The 18,403-nt window shown below is 43.0% G+C and overlaps 1 protein-coding gene across 1 annotated transcript in view; it reads left to right on the forward strand.

The window, feature by feature from the left end:
• The window catches only part of LOC120057559 (sodium/potassium/calcium exchanger 3-like), a 29,983-nt gene extending 11,647 nt beyond the window's left edge, over nt 1–18,336 (forward strand). Inside the window, exons 2-15 of the mRNA XM_039006145.1 lie at nt 619–735; nt 11,773–11,849; nt 12,128–12,202; nt 12,417–12,501; nt 12,809–12,912; nt 13,149–13,321; nt 13,717–13,859; nt 14,070–14,236; nt 14,311–14,548; nt 14,722–14,888; nt 15,420–15,534; nt 15,638–15,750; nt 16,089–16,154; nt 16,642–18,336. Of these exons, the coding sequence (XP_038862073.1) occupies nt 619–735; nt 11,773–11,849; nt 12,128–12,202; nt 12,417–12,501; nt 12,809–12,912; nt 13,149–13,321; nt 13,717–13,859; nt 14,070–14,236; nt 14,311–14,548; nt 14,722–14,888; nt 15,420–15,534; nt 15,638–15,750; nt 16,089–16,154; nt 16,642–16,752 (1,751 nt within the window). The 3' untranslated portion in view covers nt 16,753–18,336. The remainder of the gene's footprint in view (nt 1–618; nt 736–11,772; nt 11,850–12,127; nt 12,203–12,416; nt 12,502–12,808; nt 12,913–13,148; nt 13,322–13,716; nt 13,860–14,069; nt 14,237–14,310; nt 14,549–14,721; nt 14,889–15,419; nt 15,535–15,637; nt 15,751–16,088; nt 16,155–16,641) is intronic.
• Nucleotides 18,337–18,403: the final 67 nt, after the last annotated feature.

Consider the following 18,403-nt stretch of genomic DNA (forward strand, 5'->3'; position numbering starts at 1 on the left):
ACCAACTGCGAACTAGGCCTAATCGCCCAACATCAGTGCCCTCTAGCTCTTGTGGCTGAATGGAAGCAAGTCCCCGCAGCAATGTTCCAACATCTAGTGGAAAGCCTTCCAGAAGATTGGAGGCTGTTACAGCAGCAAAGGGGGGACCAACTCCATTTTAATGCCCATGATTTTGGAATGAGATGTTTGACGAGCAGGTGTCCACATAAAGTTAAATAAAGGTTCAATCAAATAGATCATGTAGTGTAGCAGTGGAGGTCCTCACTGTTGATGCTGTCCTTCCTTATATAGTGGTGCAAAGCTGAAGCCCAAATAAAGAGATTGGCTATCAGCAGAGGGATATAGAACAGGGATTTACACCGTGAAGAGATTAGAGATGAATGGTTTATGAGCGTTCGCTCATAAAAGATTACATGATCTCCTCTGCTGACCCGCTCCGGTTTCTTTCTCCAGCCTCCATAATAAGGTGTCCAAATTTCTCTTCATCTTCTGTCGGATCTGCGTTAGAACACAAGCCTTTGAATGTTGTGTCCAATAGTGTCTTTTGACCAGTCTTTTGAGGAGCCTCAGTGCAATACAATACTCAAATTACAAGCCAAATGTCTTATATTTCAACAGAGCCGGAGTCATCCGGGTCTCATTCTGGAGAGGATGGCGTTCCAGTCCGTTCCAGACGCAGGCTGATGCAGGAAGAGTGGACAGAAGACAACCAGACCCTGGACCTTTCTAGACCAGGTGAGTCAGCCTCCCAGTCCCAAATCTTTCTCACTTCCACCTTGCCGCTGATGCTAACTGATCTCCCTGCTAGCCAAAAGTTTATGTTCCCAACCATGTCCTCTGGCACACAGATTTAGCTTTCCTCAGAGAATTACAACTGATGCGGACCACCTTCAAACTCAATAGTCTCTCTGTACTAATTTTACATTACATTTTAGTCATTTAGCAGATGCTCTTATACAGAGCAACTTAATAGTGTTCCACTATGCGTTAAATTATTAATGAGATTCCATAGGAGCCCTACAATTCCTGAAGACACACGTGATGCACAAACTGTCTCTTGACTAAAGATTTATTTTCCAAACTTTGTGGGACACTTGAGGGGGCTCCAAGTGTGTCTTAGCTGTGTAGATGTGACTGAGTGTGTGTTTATGTGGGTTTGGGGTAGGCAGTTGAGTCTGTGTGTGTGCTGGTGAACCCTGGCTCTCCTTCTCCCCTGCGGGTTAACTGAAAAGGTCATGTGGGCCGAGACTGCAGTGCAGTGGTTGTCAGGAATCTCTGCTCTGTAAACTGTGTCTCAAACTTGGCTGCCGGGCCAGAGGAAAGGTTCTGTCTGGAGAGGTTAGAGCAGCATGCCAGACTTGTGCAATGGAAGAATCAAGGCAATAGATAAACAGTTAGTAAACACAGTGGAGGACATGGGGGGGAGAAGACAGCTAGGGAGGAGAGCTCTGCAGCAGGACAACAGGACTGAGCAACACACAGTGCTTTGACTTCAATCTGCAGCATGAGAAATAATGAACTGCATTGGATACCACTATCTCCCTGAGGACACCTGCCAGGCTGCCACAATCATTATATTTTTTACGCTTGGCAGAGGAGAGCCATTAATGCAAGATGTGTACCTACTACACCAGTATATCAAGCACCATATGTGTTGTCTTTCTGTTACAAACAGACCTCGGTATCTTTGACAACGACACATCTCCCATATAGATGGGGTGATAAAGTCAGGGACGCAGCTTTAGTTTTAGAAGTGGGCGGGACATAATTATTATTATTCTACTTTTTTTTGTCAGATAAACACTCCGAACAGCCTACCAAACCGCTCGGAGTCTTCCGCATGGTCCTAAAGCACACCATTGCCTTGTTTGTATCACATTCCAATGATAAAACTGGGGGGGACAAAAATGCAATTTCAGAATGTGGGCGGGGCATGTGGGGGGACATGAAAGTTGCACCCCTGTATAAAGTAAATACAGGTTGTAAAACAGGAGGCTGATGGATCTGCCCTTAAGAAAAAAGATTGCAGTCAGAGTGCAACATAACTGCAGTACACTGCAGTATAACTGCATTTAGAGTGCAGTATAACTGCATTATGCTGCAAATACTGTGTCCAAAATAACTGTTTTTTCCCCTACAGTACTTTCAGTTCAATTGCAGTCACTGTGCAGTATACCACAGTCGACTGTAGTTACTGCACTTTTACAACAGTTTCAAAACTCATTTTTTTGTAAGGGTGTGGGCAAGTATGAGATAAACTGATGGGCTGCACTAGGCTACTCCTTTATAATACAGGCTCAGGGCAGGCTACTCCTCTTTATCTGCAGGTCAGCCCCTGTTTACTGTAACTGGTAATAATTACATAATCCATAGTGGGATCAAACGGCCAGCTCGGAACTCAAGGAATATTATCTTTGGGATAGCGTAAGGGAGGTCTCGCTCTCCATCCCCCTGCTTAACAAGACGGAGACGGCAACGTCTGCCTTCAGTCGTCAACCCTTTGAGGCCAGCGTTGCTAAGCAACTGAATGCTAAATGTTGAAACCCAGAAAATTCTGTCTTTCAAGCATTCAAAGTGACGAGACAGAATTAACAACCACAACGAGCTAAAAATAAACCAGCAGGAGAAGATAAGCTAATGCGTTTTTATAAGTGTCAATAACGATCGCTCATGTGTTTTTTTATGCATACGTTTGTTGGTTTTGGCAAACAACAGAGCCAGACGTTTGAGGATGATTTTTCCACAGATATATTTTAGTGGTTGACTGAAAAAGAGAATCTGGCACGAAGAGAATCTGAGTTTTGTCAGGGGAGTAATTTATTATGGCTGTCAAATAAAGCAAATGGCTATTAATGCAACCATTAAACATGGGAGTAGTTTTCTTTTTGTCTGAAGTCTTTGGGAATTGGGGGAAATATTCTTAGCTTTCCATCACTCCCTCCCGTCTCTCTAGAACCCTTGTCCTCTCTGCGTTCACATTGGTTCCTGATGGTAATTTAAAGATCAGAGGTTTAGGATGGAGGTCAGACTTCACTCACAGACAGCTCTTTGTGTGTTTGAACATAAAACAAGTTTTCAGTATATGGCTCACATATACCGTCTAAATTGATATAGAATGGTGCTGCAATGGATATCTGCTGTTTTATGGGTTCCTGACCAATTCTGCTATTTTGATAGCTTTTTTGAGCTGATCATAATTTGTTTTGTACATAAAGTTTCAGCCATCTCTTCATTTGACCAAAAAAAGCTTCTGTACATCAGAACAGCGGTCACTAACCTCCCTTTAAATGAAGATTTCTACTTCAGCGAGTCGACATACTGCTCACCCCGGGCCAGGCCCTGATCCCCGAGCCACGGAAAAGACGCCGACGGCGAGCACCCTGACAAAACTATGTTCGCAAATAAATAATCCACCTCTGCCCTCTGTTCTGTTGGTCAAACGTGAAAATCACTGGAGAACAAACTGGATGAGCTCCGTTCGAGACTATCCTATCAACGGCACCTGAAGAACTGTAATATCCTATGTCATGGCTGAACAAGGACATGGATAATATACATCTAGCTGTTTTTTCTATGCATCGGCAGGATGAACGGCAGCATCAGAAAACTCAAGGAGGGAGGTGTGTGTCTCTTTGTTAAGAACAGCTGGTGAACGATCTCTAATACTAAGGAAGTCTCGAGGTTCTGCTCGCCTGAGTTAAATTGTCTCATGACTATTGTTGACTATACTATTTACCAAGATAATTGTCATCTATTTTTTGTGGCTGTCTATTTACCACCACAAACCAATGTTGACACTAAGACCGTACAAAACGACCTGTATAGGGCCATAAGCAAATAGGAAATGCTGATCCAGAGGCGGCGCTCCTAGTGGCCGGTGATTTAAATGGAGGGAAACTGAAATGTGTCTTACCTACTTTCTACCAGCATGTCACATGTGCAGCTAGAGGAGCCAAAAATCGAGATCACCTTTACACACAGAAATGCATAGAAAGCTCTCCCTCAACCTCCATTTGGCAAATCTGACCAAAACTATACTCCTGATTCCTGCTTACAAGCAAAAACTCAAACAGGAAGTACCAGTGACACGCTTAATACGGAAGTGGTCCGATGAAGCGGATGCTAAGCGACTGGACTGTTTCGCTAGCACAGACTGGAATATGTTCCAGGATTCATCTGATGACGTTGAGGAGTTTATGGTAGTATGCATTTTGAGAAACACCCATTGTGTATTTATTATTACTTTTATTATAATGTGTTATTACTTTTCAATTATTTCTCTCTTTTCTTTCTGCATTTTTGGGAAAGCCCCGTAAGTAAGCATTTCAATGTTATTTTACACATGTTGTTTACAAAGCATGTGACGAATAACATTATATTTGATTGATTTGATTTCAGATAGGATATTAGTGGTGGCTAATTGTTTTACTTCAGTAGCGTCCTGTGTTTCCCAGCCCACCAACATGACATTGAGTCTGACTCTTTAAGATGATGGATGGTACCATGTGACGTGTCTGAAGAGGTGGAGTAAATCTCCTGTGAGGGAGTGAAGTTTATCGATTGCACTCCCACTGTAGGTCTTCTGAGGATCTCTCAAATGATTACAGTCACTGTTTTGTTGGATGAAGGATGGATATTGAGTGTTGGTGGGATTTGTATGGCTGGGTTGGCTTTGTCTATTCAGAACCGGGCCAGTATTTTTGCGTTCCAGTTAGACATTTATCTGCTCTGTTGCAGTCTACCATTGAAAACCATTGAAGACTAGATGCAGAAAAGGTGCGCTGTTTGTTTTTGAGCAATATGATTGGCCGTTTATTCAAGCACCACCAAGCTACTTTCACACAGCACACGCAAGCTGTCCTGAAGAAAAGGAAGCGCAGAGCTTATTTATTTTAGGGATAGTAGTTAAACAAAAGTAAACGTTCAATAGCGAACATACTAGCAATATGCTGGCTAATGTTAATAGTCTGCAAAAAGAAAGCTACAAAAATACACTTTACAGGGCTTGACAAGCACTTTTATTTCTACTTGTCGCCCACAAAAAAATGGTCTGTAACAATTTTGACATCATTGTAAGGAACCACTTTACAACATAAGATATCTTATTATCTCTTTTACGATAGAGAATCAGACAAAAATGAAGGCTACCCTCTTTGCATATTCAAGTCTGTCTCAAAATACAACACTCTCCTGGAGGATGGTTGACCACCCTTGGTAGCCTATAAAATATTACAACATTACAATAAATGACAACAAACTACTTTGTATATCTTTATACAATAATTCCCTCCAGGGCTCGAAATGAAGGATGTCCCATTCCCTCAACATTTACATGGTCATATTTTGGCTAGGCTACTTTGAAACAAGGCAAGTTAACCCACTGTTCCACGGGCGCCGAAGACGTGGATGTCGGTTATAGCAGCCCCCCGCACCTCTTTGATTCAGGGGAGTTGGGTTAAATGCGGAAGTCACATTTCAGTTGAATGCATTCAGTTGTACAACTGACTAGGTATCCCCCTTTCCCTTTCCTTTCCCTTTCATAAAATGACATTAAACGTCCAGGTTTTAACTATCAGTCCCGAGATCCCAGCAAAAATCGACTTTTCATTAATCTGACTTGATCTGCATGTCCCTTATATTTATCCCCAATAAAACCTTTTAGCATTTTATTTTCAGGATAACCAGGGCTGAAAGTAGAACACAAAACAATTTGACATAAACAGTTACATTCCGCCAACGCAAAAACCTGATAAAAATGAATTTATATGAATCCTGTACATTAATTGTTTGCTCACTGGGAAATGAATATCCAACTAGTCAGTGACAACTGTGTGGAGTTTGTGACACCAACTATGTGAGCTTATTACAGTATTATAGACTCTATGTCCTGGGATTTCAAATGGTATTCTATGTAGACGAGTCCCTTACCTTCTAACAACTCTTGTGTAGCTTGTGAGTGTCATGTTTGTTCGTGAGAGTCTCAGCTTTTCATAGATAGCTTTTAATAGTTTGTAGCTGAAACTATTCTGATGTTTTTGTATAAAAGACCGGGACCCCTTCACAAACACCACTCTAGCTCAGCCCTCACTAATCACACAGACTAATAGACAAATCCAATGGGACAAGAAGTCTATAACTCAAACACATAATGTTTAAAAGGGGTTAGAATTCCAAAACACGCCGGTGATACGGTGGGACTCATTGAGTTAAACAATTAGTTTCAAAATGCGGTGCGCAACAGACACTGTCCTTTACTCTCCGGACTTGTGGCCATTTGTGCTTTGAGTATGTTGACAGAATCAAGCCTTTTGAGGTTAATGTTGATTATCCTACATTATAGGTGACACGCATATGGCTACAGCCTCATGTTCAGACCGATACATAAAATGTAGCCGAACTTTAATGAGACTTTTAATTTCATAAATATGGGCTAAACGCCAGTCATGTTTGGCAAATATAATGTAGGATAATCAAAATTAGCCTCTGAAGGCTTGATTCTTTGTCTTGTAGGCTTTGTAATGTAGATGAAAATACATTTGAATATTATTCCAATGTTGGCCTCTCTTATCCAATTCTGATCAGAGTAATTGTGATTTTTGTGCAATTTTCTGTTTTGTGATTTCTGTGTTTTTACTTGTCCGGGACAAGAGGACAAGCATTAATGTCAAGCCCTGCTTTAGCATTCCTTGGCTAGCCTACAGTAGCCAGGTTGATGTCTCTTTTGAAGCCACTATGTAGCCATTATGGGCAGCGTCCTATTTAGAAACAAAAATTAAAGCTATTAATACAATGCAATTCTAATGAATAGAGTAATGACTTACTTTGCTAATTTATATTAAAAAGCTTTGTAATAAATATCATAATTGTAACGCTCGTCTGAAGAAGAGGACCAAAGCGCAGCGTGGTAAGTTTTCATGATAATTTATTCAAACTGAACACTGAAACAAAATAACAAAGTGAGAACAAAACGAAACAGTTCTGTCTGGTGCAGACACAAAACAGAAAACAACTACCCACAAAACACAGGTGGGAAAAGGCTGCCTAAGTATGATTCCCAATCAGAGACAACAATAGACAGCTGCCTCTGATTGGGAACCACACTCGGCCAAAAACAAGGAAATATAACACATAGAATGCCCACCCTAATCACACCCTGGCCTAACCAAAATAGAGACTTAAACCCTCTCTATGGCCAGGGCGTGACAATAATAACCAAATATAACTTATTAATAGCTGCATATAGAGAGAAATCATACCAACCTATAGTCCCTGCATAACCCCTGTGCATTTAAAAACTACACCATGTCCGGACCAGTAGAAGTTTCGTTCGGGCCAGTCGATTTTTGGCCAACTGAGTCCGGTCAGGCAAGTGAGAAAAAAAGTTCATGTTGGACTCAGAGTTTTACCTGACCAGGTAATGAGATCAGGTAAAACTACAGGCCCCAGAAAAGGCACGTACAAATTTTGCCACACCAGTTTCGAACCTGTCTTGCCACCTTTGGGTTTGCTCTTATCTGCCTTTCTAAGAGATGACTGACTATGTCATAAAATCATAGAATGAAAAATATGTCCATAATGAATTTTCATTACATGGATGAAAGCAAATGTTTGGATTCTTCATAAAAAATGGAAGGTTTTTGCAGTGGTTTATTCTATGTAGTGGTGCTGTTTCTGTTGGTGTGTGAGACTGCTTTCGTTTTCTGTGTTTCACTCAATACCTTAGCTTGACTCCAAGATACCCTGCAGAATCAATAACATATCTTTCTCTCCTTCCCTCTGCCTGCCATTTGGCCACAATTGCAGTCCATTTGAGTCCCCTGCAGCAGAGTGACTCAAATGGATATCTCAACTGTTCACAGCTTTAGTGGTTTCATTTAGTAGGGGTTTCACTTTCAATCAGGACTGATATGGCATTAAACACACACTCAAGCATGCTCATTGGTGTATACACACACACACACACACACACACACACACACACACACACACACACACACACACACACACACACACACACACACACACACACACACACACACACACAGAGAGTGATTACATCAAATGTCCATTTTGACCCCTTCTCCAGATTCTTGATGGGATCAGCGGTGAAAGGAAATTAGATCAAGCCTCAGACAGTGTGAATATAAAAGGAGATCTACTGTATAGAGAGAGATCTATAGGAGACCAGGCGATAGATGTAATTACAGCAGGGAGATGTGCCTGGCTGGCTGGGGCAGCCTGTGAAGCCAGAGGAGCAACACGTGAATGCTGCTGTAGCCTCCCCCGAGGCTAGAGTGGATGGAGTCACTCAGTCCCCAGGCAGGCTGAGGCTGACGTGAACACTCACTGTCACTGCTAAGGGCACACACTGAATCTGTGATCAGAATGCTGTCAACTTCATGAGAGCTGATTATGTCCCGTGTCCTGTCCAGAATTGGAAGCCAACCTCCGATATGTAAATCAGCTTACAGCTGGTCTAGTCAATAAGCAAACCCAAGCTGCATGCAGTGACAAAAGCCTGGTATATGGGAACAGAGGAAGGGCATCCTCACAAAGAAAATTCCCGGCCAACACCCTCTTGTATGCTCTCTCTCGGGCTTTCTCTCAAAGAACCTCTCCTGAGCTTTGGCAAGGAAAGATAAATATTTTTAGAAATTTCGCTCCAGAGCTGCTTGTCATTTCTCTTTTTTCATATTTCATAAGCCAAGACCATGGGAAACACACATTCCCCTCCCCCTTTCTCACCATTCACGCAGCCGTCATTGGCTTCCCACTGCCGCCTGTCAACAAACCGCTGCCCCCAGGGAGAGGGTTTCCGTGGCAACTGCTTTCACCAAAGCAACTTGTCAATACGTTCATCTGAGCCATGTGTTTCAGGACTGCATTTACAGTGCCTTCAGAAAGTATTCATACCCCTTGACTTATTCCACATTTGGTTGTGTTATGGCTTGAATTCAACATGGATTAAGTATATATTTTTTCTCACACACCTACACTCAATACCCCATAATGACAAAGTGAAAACATGTTTTTAGAAATGTTTGCAAATTTATTGAAAATGAAATACAAAAATATCTCTTTTCAAAGTATTCACACCCCTGAGTCAATACATGTTACAATCACCTATGGTAGTGGTTACAACTGCTAGTCTTTCTGGGTAAGTACACCTGGATTGTAGAATATTTGCACGCTATTATTTTTTAAATTCTTCAAACTCTCAAGTTTTTTTGCCGTACATTTTTGTCTCCCATTGTCTGGTGGAAAGCAGACCTGAATCAGGTTTTTGTCTGTGCTTCTCTAAAAAAGAAAAAAAATCTCCCTAGTCCTTGCCGATGACAAGCATACCAGTAACATGATGCAGCCACAAGCATGCTTGAAAATATGAAGAGTGGTACTCAGTGATGTGTTTTGTTGGATTTGTCCCAAACAACACTTTGTATTCAGGACATAAAGTTAATTTCTTTGACACATTTTTTTGCAGTTTTACTTTAGTGCCTTGTTGCAAACAGGGTGCATGTTTTGGAAAAACGACAATGTTGTTCTCCTTTCACAGCCATTAAACTCTGTAACTGTTTTAAAGTCACCATTGGCCTCATGGGGAAATCTCTGGGTGTTTTCCTTCCTCTCCGGCAGCTGAGTTAGGAAGGACGCCTGTATCTTTGTAGTGACTGGGTGTATTGATACACCATCCAAAGTGTAATTAATAACTTCACCATGCTCAAAGAGATATTCAATGTCTGTTTTGTTTTTGTACCCTTCTACCAATAGGTGCCCTTCTTTGTGAGGCATTGGAAAACCTCCCTGGTCTTTGTGGTTGAATCTGTGCTTGAAAGTCACTGCTTGACTGAGGGACCTTACAATGATCTGTATGTGTGTGGTACAGAGATGAGGTAGTCATTCAAAAATTATTTTAAACACTATTATTGCACACAGAGTCCATGCAACTTATTATGTAACTTGTTAAGCACATTTCTACTCCTGAACTTATTTAGGCTTGCCATAACAAAGGGGTTGAATACTTACTGACTTGAGACATTTCAGATTTTCATTTTTTATTAATTTGTAAACATTTCTAAAAACATAATTCCACTTTGACATTATGGGGTATTGTGTGTAGGCCAGTGACATAAAATCTAAATGTAATCCATTTGAAATTCAGGCTGTAACACAACAAAATGTGGAAAAGTCAAGGGATGTGAATATTTTCCGAATGCACTGTACATAGAAACTGGGGCATTTTGTATTGGGGCTAAATGTCTCGGGGACCTGGGGCAGGTTCCGGATCTGGCCTGCTTTCCAAAGCACAGCTATAGGATAACGAAAACAGGAAATAATAGAACTACCACATCTAGAGCACAGATGTCCTGACACTGATAGGATGCAGATGTCTACCCACCTTCTTTAGTGAGATTCTGCCTCACTCTTTCTTATGATAATCTGACGGAAAGTTTACATGCTAAACTGAGATGGTTTAGTGAACAGGTCCTGCAACAGCTGGCCAGAAAATAAAATAAACTCCTTTCTCCACAGTTCTCTGAGAGGCGGGAATATTAAACGACCAGAGACAGAGACAGAGACCCTCACCCTCTAAGTCTCAGATTCAGTATGTTGATTACACAGTATAGAAGGGCATGGCCAAGCATACTGTCAACTTCCAGCCATCTAGAGTAGACCATATGGCCCCCTGTCCTCTCCGGTTCACACTACAGATTCAAGGGTCAAAATCGAATATCCTTGATCACATGGGAGGCGTGCTCTCTTAATCCACAGGGAGACGGTTCAGAATGCTGCCGTAGACTTACAGCGCAGTACATGGCATGTAGTGTGCGTACTGTGTTGTGTAGAAAGTGTCATGAAGCCTGTGTTTGGTAGCGTGTGTCATACACCACGTGATGTGTAACATGTGCATTATAGAAAGCGAATAAATCGTGCAGCATGTGTTGTGCGGCGTCAGACAGTCTGCATTGTGGGACTGACTGTGTAGGCTACCCAGCGCTGCCTCAGAGCAACAGCGCTATTAATAGGGTTGAGCTCCCCAGTCGTTAAAGTTCATTTTCCCCTGCGTCTGAGTACTGATTTAGCAGCGCTGCCTTGTGCTCTCCAGGCTGCAGCCTCCTCTCCTCTTCTCACCACGCCGGGGGAAACGAGGGGAAGCGGGGCTCTCATTAACACTCTCATTCACACCTGAGGAGCAGGAAGCAGCTGTTCCACACACCTCCTCCTCAGTGCTCTGCTCCTCTCTCTCTACCCGGCCCAGGGGGCCAGAATCTGCTAGCCTGTACAGGTGTGTGGCTGCTTGGAGGAAGCAATTCAATAGGAGATCATAGTTATTAAGCTGTGGAGTGTCAGGCGGAGAAGTGAGATTTATGGGAGTCAAATCGGGGGGAAAAATCTGAAAAACCCTCAAGGGGCCTCCTTCAGTTATATATATATATATATAGCATTCTTTCAGAAGGCCTACTCTGCCATGTCTGTGTTTTGCATCTGTCCTTTAATATACGGAGGATGATGAGATGGAGACAGGAAAGGAATGGTATTCCTCCCAGTGTGAGGAATATAGCGTCTGTTTGTTGCCCAGTGAGAGACTGCTTGTGTCCAAACCATTGTGTCAGTTTGATGTTTGTGCTCTACTTTTCTAGTTTTGATCTTGGGCAGCATTAGTGCCAGACTCTGATTTCCTTCCCTCTCTGCTGTTGTTGAATATCCTTTCCCACCTCACTCTCTCTATGATCTGTGTCTAACTGTGATGTTTTACTGTTCTCTCTCCCTCAGCCATCCATGAGTTTCCAGAAGATATATTTACCAAGGAGGAGCTGAAAAGAGGAGCAGTGTTGTTACATGTGCTGTGTGTGAGTGTCCTGTAACACACCCCGCAGAAAACGTTCCTGTTTAACACACCTCACAAAAACAGCCGTGATATACCCCTGATTCCGCCGTTTTGCAGCCACATTCTTCGTGCAATACCATCTGTTCAGATGCGATTAGACTTCATAATAGAATTGATCTGCTAATCACACTCTCGTATTAATGTACGCCTGCCTGAATGACATCTGAATTACTTAAACACCTCCTTATCAAATCCTTTACGGACCGTGTCTCTTTTGTCGTCTCTCACTGTACCTCTTAGGCTATCTACATGTTCTACGCTCTTGCTATTGTCTGTGATGACTACTTTGTTCCTTCCCTGGAGAAAATATCAGAGGTGAGAGAACCAACAGCACCAATTCACTTTAATACAGGAAGACGGTGGCACCATATGCTGCTTTTTAACACTCTATTACTATTTTTAGTTGAGTCATTTCAATATAAACGTTGTTTCCTGTTGCTGTATCACGTATTTCTACAAAGATGTAGTGCTTCTTGATCATGTATTATGATTGTGTGAGAAGGTTCCCTCTTTGCTCTGGCCCTCTCAGAACCTGCAGCTCAGTGAGGATGTGGCAGGGGCAACCTTCATGGCTGCAGGAAGCTCAGCCCCAGAGCTCTTCACCTCTCTCATTGGTCAGTTCTTAATCCCTCTGTATTTCCCTTCTCTTAACAGTAGTGTTAGCAGTGGCCAATAAATTGGGTCAGTGAACGCTATACATATGGCCAACACTGACTGATACATATCTTGCTATGGATCTTGCAATCCATCTCAATGATCATGTTTGCGTATCATGTAATGCCACACATATCCATCAGATGTCAGCAGAGTCAATATGAATAGTCTTTAAGTCTACATCAAATGTATAGGAACGCAATTGGCACAGCCATTGGTTTCATCCTCTAAAATGGAATTGTCACTACAACTCTCTATCTCGTGCAGGTGTGTTTATCACTAAAGGAGACGTGGGGGTCGGCACCATCGTGGGCTCAGCGGTCTTCAACATCCTGGTCATCATTGGTGTGTGTGGCATCTTTGCGGGCCAGGTATAGACCTCTGACACTACACACCTTTATGGCCTTAACAGTGTGGCTATGGCTGAAGACCTCATGAATACATGGAAACCTGTTTTCCTACACACGCACTGGCTGAGTGAACATGAGGAGGCAGCTATGTGTTGGTTGTCTATTAGTAGTGTCTCTCTCTTACTCTCTATCTCTCTCTTTGTCTTTGTCTTTCTCTCTCTCCCCCCTCTCTCTCTCTCTCTGTCTCCCCTCTGCAGACGGTGGTTCTGACGTGGTGGTCTCTGTTCAGGGACTCCACCTACTACATCTTCTCTGTGCTGGCTCTCATCCTGGTGAGGCAGACAAGGGAGAGAGGAGGGGAAATGAAGACCATACAATCAAATGCTTTTAAATACAGTCGCTTACTTGTGCTCTACGATTACAGTGCTGAATAAACTGCAAGCCGCTGTGACTAGTTTAACGCGTTAGCGCTCTCTTTGTAGGTTATCTTTGATGCAAAAGTTGTCTGGTGAGTTTTATCACAATTATTTGAATGAACCTACACATCATTTACTTTTGTGACAACAGTCTCAATGTTACTTATGTCAGAATTGTAAAAGTACAGTAAAATAGCAGTTTAGTGGTTTTAGGTGGTAGTTGACCAGTGTATTTCTGATTGTAGGTGGGAGGCCGTGCTTCTAATGACTATGTATGGAGTTTACATTGTTATCATGAAGTGAGTATTCTGCTTAGCCCCCTCTCACAGGAGTCCTCAATCCACAGAGCATGTACAGCAGTGTCTGTTGTGCTTGTGTTCCTCATGTGAAAGCTGTTTTGTGGTTTCAGGTTCAACTCCCAGCTCTTGGGGTGTGTGACTCGTCGTTTTGGTGGTCCGGGTCAGTGTTGCCTGGGTAGTGAGGTACACCGAGACGAGGAGATGGCAGAGGACGGACCCACCTGCAACACCAACATGGTGCTGCTCAGGAAAGGTCTGTCTGGAGCTCATTACAGCTCTCATTGTCTGTCTGTCTGTCTCCCTCCTGTGGCGGTCTGAGTGTTAGAAGCTGTGACCGTTATAGATTTTTTTTAGCTCATCAAAAGTCTCACAGTTAATTATAACCGCATCATAATGCATTATACCTGCCTGCCGGCTTTAGGTAAAGTGTTACCCCTATTCCTATCACTCTCTCACCCTGCAGGCCAACCCCAGGGTCAGGAGTCTCCTCCGGTGATGATGGTGGACGAGCTCCTCATCCTCAACCCCCACCAGTTGTCCTTCTCCGAGGCTGGCCTGCGCATCATGATTACCCCCCACTTTTCCCCTCGCACCAGGCTCAGAATGGCGGGCCGAGTGCTCATCAGTGAGGTAGTCGACTGAGGCTGGAGGAACATCAGCAACATTAGCCACTATGAGGCACTCATTTCTTTTCTCCCACACAGAGACAGAGGTTGATCAGGAGTCCTCCCAACAGCCAGCTGGACGGAGAGACCAGCGCAGGGGCAGGGGGCACCCCTCTGAAGGGTTCTGGAGGTCTGGAGAATGGGGGCAGTGTGGAGAGACAGACCCCCGAGGGGGCAGGGCTAGGGGACGCAGGGGACAAGCCAGGGGCGGAGGGTTGTCAGGCTGAGGAAGAGGAGGATGATGATGATGGGCCGTTCAGGCCTCTGCACTGGCCAGGTGAGGATGTTTTTTTTGTTGCCATGTGCCTGACTGAGGTCGGGATAAAAAAAAACACACTGTAGAAACATCGCACTGCACTTGACCTTTAAAGGCAATTTTCGCTGAAATTGCATTCGAGGGAAACACTGCATGTCAACTCTGGTATATTCTTGTTATTGTGTGTGTGGCAGATGGTTGCTGTGCACGGGTCAAGTGGCTGATCTCGTGGCCCCTGGGCCTGCTGCTGTACTGCACTGTGCCTAACTGTGTGTTCCCCCGCTGGCACCGCTGGTTCATGGTCACCTTCTTAGCCTCCACCCTGTGGATAGCCATCTTCTCCTACCTCATGGTGTGGATGGTAAGGACTAACAGCAGAGCCTTAAGGCCATATCGGAACTTCAAAGCCAGGCTTTCTGCAACGTTGTAATGTCTGTTGCCTTCCAGGAGTTATAGGACGGCATTTAAAGACGCACTATGCAGAAATCGCTCCGCCATTTCCTGGTGGCTAAAATTCTAATATTTAGCCTAATTTCTGTTTATGTGACAAAATAAGCAAGTGTGGTGTAGAGAATCATTGTACCATCTAAACCGCTGTGAAATGTTTTTTACATAACCAAAAATATTGTATTTTCAGCTGTTTGAAGCTGGTGTACAAAACCGAAAGTAAAAGAGGCTAAAAATGAAACTTAAGAACGGGAAGCATAGAAATAACGCACATAGAACATATCTACCACTTCTTAGACTTGCATTCAATGTGACTGGCAGATCTATAACCCATATTTCTATGTGCATTTGGTCAGTCCCCCAAAAAAGTGACATGTTGCAGCGTTAAGAAGGTGAGTGTGTGTGTGGTGTCTCTGTCTCTGAACTAGCTGTGTGTCCCCACCAGGTCACCATCGTCAGCTACACACTAGACATCCCAGACTACATCATGGGTATCACCTTCCTGGCAGCGGGCACCAGCGTGCCAGACTGCATGGCCAGCCTCATTGTAGCTCGGCAAGGTACCCGTCACCCTCTCTCCTCAGACTCCTGATCAGCCTTTCAACGTCCTGGTGGTGTAGTGTAGACTGTTTCAGTTTGACTTTACTCTCCCTCTCTCCTCAGGTTTGGGGGACATGGCGGTGTCTAACTCCATTGGCAGTAATATCTTTGACATCTTGTTGGGGCTGGGTTTCCCCTGGGCTCTGCGCACTCTGGTGGTGGACAACGGATCATCGGTGGGCACTTATTTATTACAACTATCCCTATGGACATTTAACAACCATCAGCATATTATTAAGGCGACAGGTAGCCTAGCAGGTTAGAGCGTTGGGCCAGTAACTGAAAATCTGTCGATTTATCCTTGAGCAAGGCACTTAACCCAAAATTGCTCTCAGGGTTGCCGTTGATAATGACAGACCCTGGGCGTGACCTTACTCTCCGAGGGTGTCTCGAGGAGAGTTGGGATATGCCAAAAAAAAACATTTCCAATTCACACGTGCCTGTTAATACATAATAGCCATGTGAGATAAAATAAGCCCAGCATCTGACCCCCTCACCCTCTTCTTCCTCACAGGTCTACATTAACAACAAGGGCCTGGTGTATTCTGTTGTCCTGCTGCTGGCCTCCGTCTTCCTCACAGTAAGTGTGTGTGCGTGCCTGCATGCATGTGTCGTGGCACAATGGAGTTCACCATGAGTGACTGTTGCGCTACACATCTGGTTCCGAGCATCATTCAAGCACATAACAGGCCTTGCTGTATACATATTACAATTTTATTGCCGTTTCACTTTTTACAAGTCTTTTGTTACAGACCACAAACACACAGGGCGATTATAGTTTTATTGGTATTGAACTTTTTACAATACATTTGTTATGGACCATAAGCAGGGTGGCAGAAGGCAGGGCAAGTATAGTACAGTCTTTCTGGAGACGGGTGTGGGTCCATCTACTGTTTCGGTTCGAGACACGTTTAATTGTGCGGTTCCACCAACCATCCAGTCATAGCAAAGCTATTCATTTTTACCTCTTGCACCCTCTCGTTCCCTTTCCACTGAACCCCTCTCCATCTGCCCATCCCGTTCTCTCTCCACCTCCCTTTCTGCCCCTTCACCTCCTCTCCCTCCAGGTGATGAGTGTCCATCTGAACCACTGGAAGCTGGACCGCCGGCTAGGCCTGGGGCTGATATTCCTCTATGCCATCTTCCTGCTCTGCTCCATCTTCTTTGGGCAGATGTGAGACTGACACTGGGGGTCAACGGTCAATCCTGATTCGCTTTCCTGTAAGCTGCCACGTCCAGGAGTCCTCTGTCTCCCAGAGATCCTCTCTCCTAAAACCAAACAACAGTCTCAGCTACATTGTGCTAAAAGTTAACGTGAAGTAGCACAGACAGAATATGCTCGGATGACGTTACACACATAATACCCAAACACTCACTGTAGTCTTTTTCAGTGGTACGACCCTTTTTAATCCGGAGTGCAGTGTTTTAATACCCAGCAACACATAATGTTCAGCTGTCACCATGGAGAAATAATACAATAGACTAGTACTCTTGTTTGTTAACCTTAAATTTGGAACACCCGTGTTTGTTTTGAATGTACGCCCTAGCTGATGTTACCTTGTTGTGTTACCTTCAGTATGTACATTTGTGCAAAAGTGTAGCAGTGCTGGGGTACAGTTGAGCATAGAACAGCCAGTAAGGTACTAGGAACATAGCAATAGGACAAATGGACAGCATAGACTTATAATGGAGAAAATATTAATAAGAGATGCAGATTATTGTGACTATAACTGACCGAGTTCCTCCAAAGAGGATTTATGAATGATTATTTTTTTTGCCTCACCGCTTTTAAACAAGTATTGTTACAAACTAAGTAAATAATAGGCTAACGTGAAATCTATGATTTGTAGCGTTTTTAGAAGTGTTATTAGTATCGGCGACATGTTTCTATGAGTGTCACAACCTTTGATTAAATGCGTACGGGTCTGTTGTAATAGTTCACTATGTTAAAGTATGATCATTGTTTGTAAAAAAATCTTTCTGCACATTTTTGTTTTTCAGTATTACTGTATAACAATTATTAAGTCAACAAGACCATACTTTTTACTGTTTCTAAATGTTTACTAAATATTTTACATAGTTTTTCAAAAAAATGAACGTCAGACAGAGACTAGATTTGTGATGTTTTTGATATTTGTAAGAACTAGATAACATTCTTCCTATGATATTTGTGAGAATACCGTATATTGTAACTGAAAGACGATGTATATTTTTTGGTCACTTAGTAAAGTGATGCTAAAGAAGACTGACGCGTCAGATCAGCACACTCCACCTAGATCTGATGAAAGGAGAATAAGGTTATATTGAATGTCACTTTCCATTCCACTATTAGGTTATTTAACCCAGATTAGATCCTTTTTCAGCACCTGACCCCCTTGATTTAGTATCGTTATTTATTATTTCCGAGATTTTGCATATTTCCTTTGTCAAGTGCTTGTGATTACAATAAGCATTGGTTTGCTCCTCAAAATAGTATATTCTCAAAACGTGTTATTTATTTTGAAAATGGTTTCTTTCATTACCACAATGGTAACTTCTATTAAATATAATTTAGATTTCAGATCAGATCAAATGACTCAAACTTTTTGCCAAATGAAAAGACTGCAGAAAATACTCTGTGTGTCATAGAACTAATAGTTCTGCTGTTTGCTCTCAGCCACTCATAAGCATTTTGAGCATTTTAAAAGAGGCTCACACAGAACCAGTCAAGTTCGGACACACCTACTCATCTTTATTTTTGCTATTGTCTACATTGTAGAATAGCAGCGAAGACATCGAAACGATGAAATAACACATATGGAATCGTGTAGTAACCAAAAAAGTGGTAAA

The sequence above is a fragment of the Salvelinus namaycush genome, chromosome 12, assembly GCF_016432855.1.
Source record: "Salvelinus namaycush isolate Seneca chromosome 12, SaNama_1.0, whole genome shotgun sequence".
NCBI classification, from domain to species: Eukaryota; Metazoa; Chordata; class Actinopteri; order Salmoniformes; family Salmonidae; genus Salvelinus; species Salvelinus namaycush.